At 38.7% G+C, this 15,474-nt stretch overlaps 1 protein-coding gene across 1 annotated transcript; it reads right to left on the reverse strand.

Annotated features, from left to right (window-relative positions):
* Positions 1-10,901: 10,901 nt before the first annotated feature.
* Positions 10,902-15,471, reverse strand: anapc10 (anaphase promoting complex subunit 10). The gene is given in 4 exon segments (XM_049567666.1): positions 10,902-11,570; positions 13,593-13,843; positions 13,929-14,044; positions 15,320-15,471. Coding segments are annotated over 3 exon segments (546 nt in total). The 5' UTR covers position 14,044; positions 15,320-15,471; the 3' UTR covers positions 10,902-11,390.
* Between the last annotated feature and the right edge of the window lie 3 nt (positions 15,472-15,474).

The raw sequence follows: 15,474 nt of genomic DNA on the forward strand, positions 1-15,474 counted from the left end.
CGCTGAGTGGTCGACGTGTTCTTTCACAGAGATGTCTGAAACATTTTACTGCACAAAGACTGCTTTTACTTTTGATCATGTTCAGTACATTTTGCTGAAAATACTTAGATAAGGCTCTGAATGCAGAAACTTGTACTCAAGTATTTTGTCAGTATCAGTACTAAAGTAAAGGACTTGAATACTTCTTCCAAAAACCATTTAAGGATGCACAGAAATACAATCTATTAATTGAAGTAATTTCATTATTACAGTTTATTTCACTTTAGTTATGATGAGCCCAATCAGGACATTTCTGTAATTTTTGATACACATTAAATTTTACTTTGTACGCCTGATTTTAACAAGGCTTTTTTACAAGAATCTGCAGCAGCACTGGAAGCTCGGTGAGTATAAAATCTATATATGATCCATTTTTTATTTAAAATGTCATTCTACACACCATGTATTTAAAGAAAATGCTTAAGACAGCTAGATAAGCAGAAAAATGTTTTAAAGTTAAAGCAAACATGATTTAACTGTCATGTACTGTGAGTTATATCAGCCAGCGTATGTATTTTATCAGATTTATATATATGTAGTATTTTCTCTGCTTGACATTGAAACATAAACACGTGCTCCTCCAAAGTCCAGAGGTAATTTCACTGATCCACACAGTTTTATGTTTTCTTAACTTGATAATAAATTATTGACTGGTTATTGTGCTGTTTATGTGCCTGTCATTTGCATTATTTAACAGATCTATAATACACTGGGTTTACATAGCGCTTTTCAGGATACTCAAAGACGCTTAAAGATATTACAATTACAAAGATACCTGAAATGACTAGAGACACACAAAATGGCTGCAAACAGACACAATACAACTACAAAGAGACACAGAAAGACTACAAAAGAGACACAAAAGGACTGCAGAGAGACACAAAATATCTGCAGAGACACCAAACGACTACAAAGAGACACAAAATTTCTAAAGAGACAGAACAGGGCTGCAAAGAGACACAAAATGACTACAGACACAAAACAACAAAGAGACACAAACTGACTGCAGAGAGACACAAAACAATTACAGAGACAAATCAACTGCAAAGATACACAAAACAACGTCAAAGAGACACCAAACAACTACAGAGTTGCAAAATGACTGCAGAGAGACACAAAATATCTGCAGACACCAAATGACTGCAAAGAGACAAAACGTGGCTGCAAAGAGACACAAAATTACAAAGAGACAATAAGACTACAAAGAGACTGCAAAAGGCAAAACCACTACAAAGAGACACAAAATGACTGCAGAGAGACACAAAACATGGCTGCAAAGAGACACAAAATGACTACAGACACAAAACAACTACAAAGAGACACAAAATGACTGCAGAGAGACACAAAACATGGCTGCAAAGAGACACAAAACATGGCTGCAGAGAGACACAAAATGACTACAGACACAAAACAACTACAAAGAGACACAAACTGACTGCAGAGAGACACAAAACAATTACAGAGACAAATCAACTACAAAGAGACACAAAACGACGTCAAAGATACACAAAACAACTACAAAGAGACAGAAAATGGCTGCAAACCTGAGTAAAGAGCACTTATTCCACCCACACTCTAAAATATTTTCATGCTTTTATAGTTTTACTGAGGGTTTTGAATGCAGGACTTTAATGAGATACCATGGGTAAGGGAGTATTTTGACACTGTAGTTTTGCCTCTTCCTCCACCATTGTTTGGCACTAATTATATGGGAAACAGAGACAGTGTTTAATTTGTCATAGTCAAATTATACTTAATTATATTATAATTATAATTATAATTAATTAGTTCCCATTAATTGCTGGTGTAAGATTGAGAGTCTGTTAATCAGCGCACAGCAGATCAGCTGAACGTGTAAAAATAGGGCAAACATTCATTTTAACATGAAGGAGAAAGTTTCCAATAATATCTGAATAATGAATGAGTATTTACCAGTGTGTGTGTGTGTGTGTGTGTGTGTGTGTGTGTGTGCGAAAATGTAAATCAGAGTGAAGCTCCCTGCAGAAATACAACTTAATAAGAAAAAACAAACTCACTGTGTGTGTGTGTGTGTGTGTGTTTGTTTCATCCTGTTTGGCCCAGAAACTGATGGGGAGGTTACCATGGTAACCACGCCGGAGGGCAGCGCGACTACACGTCAGAGGTTTTTCCACAAAAACCTGCAGAGGAGCAGAAAGGTTTCAGAGCTGAACGAAATTAAAGCATCAAGGTGTTTGTAGTTCTGACAGCGGAGGAGGAAGTGTTCAGATCTTTACTGGAGTAAAAGTACCACCACCACCACCACCACGCAGTCACAGGCCTGCGTCACAAGTGAAAGTCCTGTATTGAAAACGTTAGTTCAGTAAGAGTATATACATTTCACAAGGAAAGTTTAAAGTCTCGAAAGTAAAGTCGCTCAGTGCAGAAGAATGCAAAAACAAAAGGTAATGACATATTACTGTATGTAACTGATTTCTTAACAGACCCACTGGGTCCAGGGGCCAAAGGGTTAGGGGCCCCTCAGGCCTTCATTTGTAAAATGATGCTTAAATTAATGAAGAGAGAGAGGAGAGGCATGAAACAACAACGAGTTGCAAAACAAGACACAAAATAACTACAAAGAGACACAAAACAACCACAAAGAGACACCACATGCCTTCAGAAAGACACAAAATGACTACATAAGACCCAGTTTCCCCAGACAGATACAACAAAACTACAAAGAGACACAAAGCGACTACAAAGAGACACACAAAAACTACAGACACACAATAACTAAATAAGACACAAATTTTCCTCAGAAAGACACAACACGACAACAAAGACACAGCACGATTACAAACTAAATAAGACACAAATTTGCCTCAGAAAGAGACAACACAACTACAGAGACACAAATCAACTACAAAGAGACACAAAACAACCACAAAGAGACACCACATGCCTTCATAAAGATACAAAATGACTATGTAAGACCCAGTTTCCCCAGACAGATACAACAAAACTACAAAGTGACACACAAAAACTACAAAGACACACATAACAACCACTAAAAGACACAAAACAACCACAAAGAGACACCACATGCCTTCAGAAAGACACAAAATGACTACATAAGACCCAGTTTCCCCAGACAGATACAACAAAACTACAGACACAAAGCGACTACAAAGAGACACACAATAACTACAAAGACACACACAATAACTACAAAGACACAAAAAAACAACCACCAAAAGACACAAAATGCCCTTAAAATGACACAAATTGACTAGGAAGAGACACACAATGACTACAAAGAGACACAAAACAATTAATAAGACACAAATTTTCTTCAGAAAGACACAACTACAGAGAGACACAAAACAACCACAAATAGACAAAAAAAAAATGCCTTTAAAATGATACAAATCGACTACAAAGAGACACAAAGTAACAGCTAACGGTTAGCCCAGCTAAACGTGCACACAGAAATAGTAATGTTTGTTCAATCCTTGTGTTTATAGACTTTACAAACATCGGATCAGTCTAAACAGTGATACAAAAATGTGATATGTATGTGTGTATATGTATATATATATATATATATATATATATATATATATATATATATATATAGATAGATAGATAGATAGATAGATAGATATAGCTAAAAGGTCTGCTGGTTTTCTACCCGGACGGATGAGTCATGGCCTTGTAAAAGATTATGTTTGTTTCTTTTAGTTGGTGAGAATGTGTCGCCGCAAACGCGACAAACATCCACTAACTTTGACGCCGTTTTCTGCGAGCACGGCTGAGCCATTTTGTACCGCTACACGTGTTTCTAGTCGGACTATGTTTACAAGCACAAGAGTTCAGCGAGCCACTGAAGGACCGCCCTGCAGATTTACTATTGGTTCTGCAACGTAGGGAGTTTTTTTTTTAAACTCTGAAATTGTATCCGCCCATCTAAACACAAAATCAGGGAGAAAGACATCAGTCTTTAGTTAAGCAAAGTGTCTAAAGACTGACTTGTGAGTCTAGACTTATACCAGAGTGTTTCTGTCACACAGTGAGAGTTCATTGGTTCACTTTAGCCGTTTGATGTGATCACATTATGGAACATTTCTACTGATAATTAACTTCAGTAAATGTCACTTTTCCCTGCCGGTGTTTATGAAGGACGTCTTTCCAACAAGGAGTGTCGAAGAGAGAGAGCGTTGAGTATTTAATATTTTATTTTCTGTGAGGGAGACAGAAGTCCTTCATCTTCCTCCACACTTCCTGACAGTCTGTCTCGTTCCCTCACAGCAGAGCTTTGTGTTTGAGTACGTGGGAGTTTGAACGTTACGCAACACAAACTGGCTCCGACATCCTGAAGGAGAAGTGAAACGTGGAGGAGGTGATGTGATGTTTGTTCATTGATAAAATGAATCATATAAATCATATAAAGGAGGGTACTTTCTCCTCCTGTGAGCACATGAAACGGTCTGATGTGTTCATGGGTTCACTCGGTGTGACACCAGAGTGTTTCTGAACCCACAGTGACAGGATACTGAGGAGGAGACGTGAACGAGGAGACATGAACGAGGGGACGTGAACGAGGAGACGCGAACAAGGGGACGTGAACGAGGAGACGTGAACGAGGGGACGTGAACGAGGAGACCTGAAGGAGAAGTGAACGAGGAGAAGTGAACGAGGAGAAGTGAACGAGGGGACGTGAACGAGGGGACGTAAACAAGGGGACGTGAACGAGGAGACGTGAATGAGGAGACGTGAACGAGGGAACGTGAATGAGGGGACGTGAACGAGGGGACGTGAACGAGGGGACGTGAACGAGGAGACGTGAACGAGGGGACGTGAACGAGGAGACCTGAAGGAGAAATGAACGAGGGGACGTGAACGAGGGGACGTGAACGAGGAGACGTGAACGAGGAGACGTGAACGAGGGGACATGAACGAGGGGACGTGAACGAGGAGACCTGAAGGAGGAGAAGTGAATGAGGAGACCTAAAGGAGAAGTGAACGAGGGGACGTGAACGAGGAGACCTGAAGGAGGAGAAGTGAACGAGGAGACGTGAACGAGGGGACGTGAACGAGGGGACATGAACGAGGGGACGTGAACGAGGGGACCTGAAGGAGGAGAAGTGAATGAGGAGACGTGAACGAGGGGACGTGAACGAGGGGACCTGAAGGAGGAGAAGTGAATGAGGAGACGTGAACGAGGGGACGTGAACGAGGAGACGTGAATGAGGGGATGTGAACGAGGAGACGTGAACGAGGGGACATGAACGAGGGGACGTGAACGAGGGGCGTGAAGCGAGGGGCGTGAAGCGAGGGGCGTGAGCGAGACAGTGAACGAGGAGACGTGAACGAGGAGACGTGAACGAGGGGACGTGAACGAGGAGACGTGAACGAGGGGACGTAAACAAGGGGACGTGAACGAGGAGACCTGAAGGAGGAGAAGTGAATGAGGAGACCTAAAGGAGAAGTGAACGAGGGGACGTGAACGAGGAGACCTGAAGGAGGAGAAGTGAACGAGGAGACGTGAACGAGGAGACGTGAACGAGGGGACGTGAACGAGGGGACGTGAACGAGGAGACGTGAACGAGGAGACGTGAACGAGGGGACGTGAACGAGGAGACGTGAACGAGGGGACGTGAACGAGGGGACGTGAACGAGGGGACGTGAACGAGGGGACGTGAACGAGGGGACGTAAACAAGGGGACGTGAACGAGGAGACCTGAAGGAGGAGAAGTGAACGAGGAGACGTGAACGAGGGGACGTGAACGAGGAGACCTGAATGAGGAGACGTGAACGAGGAGACGTGAACGAGGAGACGTGAACGAGGGGACCTGAATGAGGAGACGTGAACGAGGAGACGAGAACAAGGGGACATGAACCAGGAGACATGAACGAGGGGACGTGAACGAGGAGACGAGAACGAGGGGACGTGAACGAGGAGACGTGAACAAGGAGACAACCTGAGAGGAGGGTCTGATCCAGTAAAGAAGGGGCGTGAAGCGAGGAGACAGAAGGAGGAGAAGTGAATGAGGAGACCTAAAGGAGAAGTGAGGAAAGGAAAGCAAAAGGAGAAGGAGGAAAGTGAGGAAGGAGGCGTGAGCGAAAGGGGGCGAAAGGGGACCTGAGGAAAGGCGTGAAAGGCGAGGAAAGGGGCGTGAGCGAGGAGATGAGGACAGGAAAGGAAAAGTAAGAAAAGGAAGGGAAAGGAAAGGGGAAAAAACAGACGAAAGGAATAAGAGGAAATGATGACAGGACAGGAAAGAAAGGAAGAATATGAAGGGAGGGGGAGATAAGGACATGAATTGTCAAAGGAAAAGAAAGGAAAGAAGAGAAAGAAAGGGAGAGGGAGAAGAGGAGTGGAGAAGAGGGGAAGGAAAGAACTAATTGGAAAGGAAACAGAAGAATAAGAAAGGAGAGAAATGGAGGGAACGGAAGAAGTTAAAAGGAGGGAAGACAGGAACTGAACAGAGGAGTGAAGAAGGAAAAGAAAAGAAGAACAGAAAACAGTTCCTATGCTGCAAAGCCTTCTGAGGCCTGCTGTGATGTGTGATGTTGGGCTTTGTAAATAAAATTGAAAAACTGAAAGGAAAGAAAGGAAGGATAGGAAAAGAGAGGAATGAAAGGAGAGGTGAGGACAGAAAGGAAAGGAACAATAGACAAGAGAGGAAGAATAGGAAAGGAAAGGAGGACAATGGCAGGTGAAATAGGACAAGAGGAGAGGAAGGAAAGGAAATGAGGAGGGAAAGGTTATTCATAAATTCATTACCTGTGTGTGTGTGTGTGTGTGTGTGTGTGTGTGTAGGCAGTTATGATGCAGGTGAGCTGCAACTGAAAAACATCTCTCATCTATTACCCATGAGGCTTTGCAGCTTGTTGACAGCAAGTACGTCCCCTCAGGGCTTAACACACACACACACACACACACACACAAAATGTCATGTAAAGAACAGTTCTGGTGTCATTTTGTTTATTTATTTATTTATTTATTCCAGTGTCAATATGATTCAGGTTTGTTATGAATAAGAAATTTTTCTACAAATCCCAAAAAAATCAGATGTTAAACGTCGTCTAAACAGAAACAGACACACATTAAACACACATTAAACACACAGACAATTTCATACACATTTTCCCCACAAATACAACATGCTAACGTTATTAGCACATGCCTATGGCATTTTACATTGTATAAATTAGCCTAAGGGCTAGTGGACTTGTGTGTGATTTATCCTGGCTTCATGTGACCAGAGGACATCTAGCAGCTAGGCTAATTTATACAATGTAAAATGCCATAGGCTTGTGCTAATAACGTTAGCATGCTATATTTGTTTTAGTAAAACGTGTTTAGTATAAGACAGTTGTTTTGTCAGTGAACCTTGTGAGTTGTAAGGGGGCAGATTTTGTAACGTTACCTTTGTTAAATGGTGCTGTTGTCCCTGGCTTCATATGAGTAGAGGAAAAGGCTGCTAGCTGCTAGGCTAATTTATACAATGTAAAATGCCATAGAGTTGTGCTAATAATATTAGCATGTTGTATTTGTGGGGAAAATGTGTCCAGATAAAGAATTTGCAGCTTTAAAGGGCGGTTTGAGGGTTAAGTATTACAGTACCAGTGTGTGTGTGTGTGTGTGTGTGTGTGTGTGTGTAAGCTGTTATTGTAATGACTCTGACCGCCCAAACACAATCATGTTAACAGAGTTGGGTGTGTTGCAGAGATCTTGCATTGCATTGCATTAGATTGTGCAGATGTTCGTGTTATTTTGTCCAACTGTACTCTGTGTGTGTGTGTGTGTGTGTGTGTGTGTGTGTGTGTGTGTGTGTGATCATGGCTGCAAGCGAGGAGGAAGATGAAATGTGTCTTCTGCATTTCCTGACAACACACACACAAACTAGCAGCTATGAATATAGGGTGTGTGTGTGTGTGTGTAGATGATTAAAATGCCTAATAAAGTCCAGAAAAAGCACTCAGCCTAAGTAGCAGCCAGTAAAACACAATCAAAACATCAGGCTGGGACTCATTACTGTGTGTCTGTGTGTGCTTGTATTTGCTACACAGTGGGGACCAAATCATGTTTCTAACCAACAGAGTGAGGACACTTTGGGAAGGTGAGGATATTTTGGCCAGTCCTCGCTTCCTCAAAGGCCTTTTTGAGGGTTCAGAGTATGTTGTAAGGTTCAGGTTAGAATTAGAGTTCTCAGAAAGATAGAGGTACATGAATGTGTGTGTGTGTGTGTTGAATCTTCAAACTGGAGTGGATGTGGAGTGTAATCCAGATTAAATGTGTTTACTGTGTGAGACACACACACACAGAGATCGATGTAATTCAACTAAGAGCAACACTTACTGGCTGAAGTAGTTTCAGTTACCACGGCAACCGAGAACATCACCACCACCACCACCACCACCACCCCCCCTCCCACCCGCTCTTTCAGTTCAGTTCAAATGAGCTTTTTTAGACCTAAACAGAAGCAAGGAGTCGTGTTACAAACAACACGTGACCAGCGGTGTAATGTAACTGAGTACATTTACTCAAGTACTTTAAACTCCTTTACTTGAGTATTTCCATTTTATAATGATAAAACATTTTATTTGTATCACACTTATGAACAGTTTTGGGCGACTTACTCTCAAAATGTAATAACCACACTCTACTAGTTACCTCCTTTTAAAGATAATGAGTTACTTTACAACATTACATTACATTACATTATTTACATGTGCTGCTTCATAGCAGCTTCAGCTTGTTACAGTTCATTTCAAATCCATGTAAATTATTTTAATTGCACCCATTGTTTTTACATTTCCTTCTCTCATTTATGTTTTTTATTATTATTTATTGTTCTTACAAAGTTTCATTCATTTATTTATTAGTAGTAGTATTCTGCGTATCCTTCCCTGGTCAGTGAAACATTTACTGTGTACTTATTTTTGTACTTGTTGTTTTTATGTGTAAAGTACATTGTAACCTCGATATTGATAAAGTGTTGGGGGTAACATATTACAAATGTAACATAGTGTAATGCAAAAAAGAAAAAAAATATGATTTATAATAAAAAAATACATAAATAAAGCTTACTGATTAATTAAAAAACAAATAAATAAAGGGAAGTGCAATATAACATTTAGGGCTGTAGACTCCTGGTCAACTAATCGATTTTTTGGTCGATATGCTCTCATACGACCAAATTCTCATTCGTCAAATAATCGACGTATTACTTTCATAAGGAGAAAAGTTCTACAGCAACAGCTTTCCAGGATTAATCCATCATTTTTAAGTCTTGTGTGTGATTCATCCTGGCTTCATATGAGTAGAGGAAATCTCCGCTTGTCGCTAGGCTAATTTATACAATGTAAAATGTCATAGGCTTGTGCTAATAACGTTAGCATGTTGTTTTTACTTGGAAAACGTGTTTAGTATAAGACAGTTGTTTGTCAGTGAATTTTGTGAGTTGTAATGGAGCCGAATTATGTAATGTTACCTTTGTTAAATGTTGCTGTTGTCCCTGGCTTCATATGAGTAGAGGAAAAGGCCGCTAGCTGCTAGGCTCATTTATACAATGTAAAACGCCATGGACTTGTACTAATAATGTTAGCATGTTGTATTTGTGGGGAAATGAGTCCAGATAAAGACAAGTGTTTGTCTGTGAATGCTGCGAGTTATAGTGAAGCTGATTTGTGTACTTGTGTTTGAAATTGTTCCTACTAAGCCATGTTTAATGTGTGTTTAATGTGTGTTTTGAATCAACTAAACTTTACAGCACTTAACACAGTCCTCCACCACCGACTAGTGTTTTGGAGGTTTAACTGCAGAGTGACACAGACACACCACCACACAAGTAAAAAATAACGTGCAGATTTTTTTCCCCACGACTAATCGATTTGTTGAAGATTATGTGCGACTTTAGTCGACCAAGATTTTCTTTGGTTGACTACAGCCCTGATAAAATATGATGTAACAAGTGGACGTTTCTCATGCAAGTCGTTCCACAACTGAGGAGCCCTGACAGCAAAAGCTACTATATACTTCTATTCCACATTTATTTGATAACTTTAAAGGTTCGGGTTATAATACAAAATCTAATCAACTAATACTTTATGATGTATTATTATAGATTAAACTACGCAGCAGTTTATAAAGTTACTAAAGCTACCAGCTGCAGCATTAAAGTGATGAACACATTAATGCAACAATAATTATAATCCAGTAGTTTCATGTAAATTATTCTAAAATGAGTTGTTCTGCAAAATGAGTCGCCTACTTTGGGGTACCTGCAGTAAATTTTGATGCCAAAACTTTTGTAATTTTACAGAAGTAAAACACTTTCAATGCAGGACTTTGTTTTACTTCAGTAAAAGATCGGAGTCCCTCTAACACCACTGTTCTCACTGTGCATGTGTCTGTCTATGATCTGTCCATGTATCTGACTCCATCTAGTGGTCAAACAGCTGAACTGCAGCGACCCGAAACATCAGTCTCTTAATAATCATATTATGATTTTAATAACGATTAGGGGCTTGCAACTGCTGATTACTCACTATCACGAGTATAATTTTTAACATGATTTGAGAAAATGGTGTTAGTTGCATTTAACTAACTAGCTAACACCTGTAAATACATCACAAGGGAAATTTTAAAAGCAATAAACCTATACTGGGAAGATACAGCGTGAAATAAGAACTTAAAAAATAAAAAGTCACGGACTGACCCTTTAACAGCAGCAAGTCGCTCACCTGCTTTTACAAACACATCACCTCATGTTCGGAGGGAATCTGACTCATTTCTCCAAGTCACATTCTCTATTTCTAACTCCTCTTTAAGCTCCTCAAACCTTATTTATTCCTGTGTTCATTCATCACACAGTCACACTCTGGCAGCCATGTTGCGTTAAAACACGTTTAATTCAATGTTCACAAACAGAACCACAACAGGAGACGGTCTGTAGGCACAGCAGCAGTTTGGGTTTGAACTGCGTGAAAACATTTTGGCTTCTAGATAAACTCCGTCTGGCTCCTGCGCCAAGATAAAAATAAACTTATTCACTTAAGATTCTTCAGTGTGTGGGGCCGTGTGCAGCCGGAGCACATGTTGCTGAACCTTTAGAAAACATCACAGAGGGAGTTTGTTTCTTTCCATTCTTCACATCACAACATACAAACTTATATTTTCACTAACTTTAAATGTGGTAATATTTAATACTTGCACTGTAATTTAAAACATCTGTACTGTTCGTTAAAAAGCCACGTTTACAAAGACTTCAATGATAAGCAGGGCAACCATCAATCAATCTGCATCATGAGTTTTTAATTGTGTCTCTCTCCCTCTCGTCTCGTGTCGGCCTCGTCCACAGAAGGTCACTTTTCGCTCCCGATCACCTGATGGTGCGGTACATCATGAAGTCGACCGTGGTGCATCGTGGGAACTTCCCGATGGAGCTCTCCTCCACAGGTGTGTAGACTTTGATCTGACGCATGTGCGTGTCTCTGCCGTTCTGGTGGTTGGCGAGCACCGCGATCTGGATCATGAAGGTGCTGATGGGCTCGTTTGTCCGCTACAACACACACACACACACACAGGTCATTAGTGATGCTCTTACTCACAACTTCCTGCCACAACACATAAAGATACACACAGTGTCACATGAAGAGGGCTGCTGTCGTTGAGTCCTTTTCAGATTTTAGCGCTGATTGGATTCAGAATAAAATATAAACACATTTATCAATTTTTTTATTGAACAAAAAGAAGCCAAAGTTCTCAAATGTTAAATGTTTTCTGAACACAAGCTGCCAAAAACAAACAAACATACAAAAAAGTAAAAATAAAAAAGCAAAATACTGACTGTATTCAGGAACCGTCTGATCAAACTAGTTTAATAATATAATAAAAGTTGCAGCAGCAGAAAGACAGAAATATTTACAGTTAAATAGAGAAACAAGAAGTAAATAATCAGAAGTAAAAAAATAAACTGTACGAGAACAATTAAACTCAAAACTACAAGGCACCTCATTTAAATTTAGTTTATTATTATTTATTTTCTATAATTTTTTAAAAAGGTGTTAAGTTTAATTTTAATTTGAGCTTTTTTATAATCTTATTTTCATATTTTGATTATATTTATTCACTTAAAAAGGGGAAACCTCACATATGTAGATATTATTTTTATTATTTATTCTTTTAAAACACAACAGCTGATTTTTATTTTTTAATTTATTTAATGATTTATTAGTAAATTCTCACATATGTAAATGTTACTTTTATTAATCTCTTAATTTTGAATAAATAATTTTACCAATTTTTTATTTATTTAATTTAAATAAATACATGTAATTAGAATATACCTTCACGAAAAATTTCAATATATTAATTAAAATGAATAAATAGGTAATAATAATAATAATAATAATAATAATTACAATAATAATAATAATAAAATAACCCTTTGAAACCTGAGTGAATGGGCTTGATTTGGAAAAAAGGCAATGAGAACTTTATGAAATGACCTGAAAATGAGCAACATAATAAGCGTTTTTTGAGGAAAAAAAAAAAAAATATATATATATATATATATACATATATATATACATATATATATATATATATATATATATATATATATACCTGATAAAATATAGCAACACAGTAAAACAAATATATAATTACATATATATACATATATATATACATATATATATATATATATATATATATACATATATATATATATATATATATATATATATATATATATATATATGAAATAATATATATATACATATATATATATATATATATATATATATATATATATATATATATATAATATATATATAAATATATATATATATATATATATACATATATATATATATATATATATATATATATATATATATATATATACATATATATATATATATATATATATACATATATATATATATATATATATATATATATTACCTGAAAATAAGCAACACAGTAAAACAAAATAATAATTACCTTAAAAATACACAAAAAATAAAAGTATAAAAAGAAGAAAATTACCTAATAAGGATTGGTCAAAAATGTAATGAAATAATATCTATTTTCTGTAACATAATTTTAAACATATATTAAGAATACTTAAGAGCTTTGATAATGTTCCAATAGTGCTCATAACCTTTTCCCACCATGTTTTCTATAGAAATCAAACCAATACTTTGAGGTTTTGATGGTTGAAACGCGTGTTAAAGGCACCTGACCCAGGTTTGAAAGGGTTTAAATACACTCACCACTAGGTGGCACACTTGCGCCATCTAGTGGGCGCAGAAAATAAAGGAAATGGTTCATGACACAACTAAATATTTATATTAATAAATGTGAGCAGCCTAGATCGATCAATGCCAGCGTTCTGCACTTGACGGCTCCTTGATGCTTGGAGCTACAGGCTGGTTTTCAGAGCCAAAAAGGTATTATGGGTCACATGAAAGATGAGGTCACGTCAAACACCGACAGCCCTGAGAACCATTCATGAAACTAACCTGTACAGGAAGAAGCAGAGGAATCACAGACACACACCGATTAGAAACGTTACCTGATTCATCAGAGAGATGTGGATCCACCCGCTGGGCTCCACCATCTCTAACTGCTGCAGAGAGGAAGAGGAGGAGGACGATGGTGAGAACAGAGCACATCATGTGAAGCGTAAACACCCAGTACTCCCAGTACTCCCAGTACCAGCAGGACCGTGTTACCTGAACTGTATGTTGACTAAATGAGGCTGCGATCCGTCTGACTGCCAGTAGGTCTCCAGGTTGTCGTCCCTCAGCTGATCCACTCCGAAACCTGGACACAAGTTCAGCTACCATCAGACTACACTCACCCCTCTGTGTATTGTATCTGTATCTGTGCATTAGGGTTTGGAGCTGACCGGGTTTACAGGAGGAGAGGGACCACACCGCCTGGGAGCCGATCTCACGAACCGTCCCGGTCCGCTCCAGCTGCTTCGGGTCAGCGCCAGGTGGCGTCTTGCTCGGGGTGGCCATCCTTTACATCACAGGGAAATACAGAAACATGAGTTCAGCGAACACAGTCTCAAAACTCAGGAACGTAACGCCAAACTCCCTTTGCATTTTTTACATTTTGATGTTTGCCTGTGCATTAAAATATGTAAATTAATGACAGAGTCTGATTTGAGAGCTTCTGAGAATTAAGAGGTTTTTAGGAAAAATTCAGCAGGTAAGTGACACATCTGGTGGCATCTTATTTTGCCAGGCATCTCACATTTAGTGCCACATTTGTGGTTAATTCCTTGGCTTTACTCGCAATACTTTAAGGAAGGAATATCAAACATATTCATCCTTAACACAGAATATAAAAATGGACCACAGTGTTTGAATTATGTGTTGTTAAATGCATGCAACCTAAGGCCAAACTCCCTTCACATTTCTCACATTTTTAAGTTTACTTGAAAACTGACAGATGTAAACTAATGACAGAATCTTATTTAAGAGCTTTTAAGAATTAAAAGCTGCTTAAGGGAAAATCGGCATTTAAGTGACACATCTGGTGGCATCTTATTTAGGGTGGGAGTATCACACACATAGATCCGTGTAAGCTGAACATAACAATGGACTACAACGTTTCAATAAATCGTTACTTCTCTGAAATGCATGCAATGTCCAGGAAGTCAGCCAAACTCCCTTCAAATTTCTAACATTTTTAGTTAAATTGTATATTAGAAGATTTAAACTGATGACACAATCTGACTAAAGAGCTTCGAGGAATTATTACATTCCTAGGATATATTCGGCATATGTGTGACACATCTAGTAGCGATTTATTTAGCTGCATTAAAAAATAGGATAAATGTAAGTGGCTATCTGAAGGAGGGGGATATCAAACCTACTGATTCAAACATTTACTCATTAAAATGACGATAGAGTCAAAGTGAAAGGCTTCTGGGAATTACTAGATCTTTAGGGGAAATTCGGCATACAAGTGACACATCTGGTGCCATCATATTTGGTTAAAATTTATATAAAGTGCAAAATATGTGGTTATTTTAATCGTGGCTATTTGAAGGAGGGGAACTCAAACACTCCAATCGGCAACACCGAATTTAAGAAAGGACCACAACGTTTAAAAAACAAGTTGTTTGTTATTTCCCGAAATGCAGGCAATGTCAATATGTGAGTGAAAATTAAACGAGCGTTCAAACGGAGTTTGGTGTGGAGCTGCAGCTAGCTGCTAACAGCTAATATTTCTCCACTAAAGCCACTGAAACTTAAATGTACGACATGAATATGAAGTAAAACTTACAATAGCGGTTGTGACGAGTCTCCAATGTGTCGCGCTAATGTATCACATGTTAAGAAAAAGGTGGACAAAGCTCAAATCCGCATTGTTTTGCTGCGGCCACTTCGAATCTCCCACTTTTGTGAGTCCGGGGCGCTTTCAGATGACGTCACCGAGCG

The sequence above is a fragment of the Epinephelus fuscoguttatus genome, linkage group LG23 (assembly GCF_011397635.1).
Source record: "Epinephelus fuscoguttatus linkage group LG23, E.fuscoguttatus.final_Chr_v1".
Classification (NCBI taxonomy): Eukaryota; Metazoa; Chordata; class Actinopteri; order Perciformes; family Serranidae; genus Epinephelus; species Epinephelus fuscoguttatus.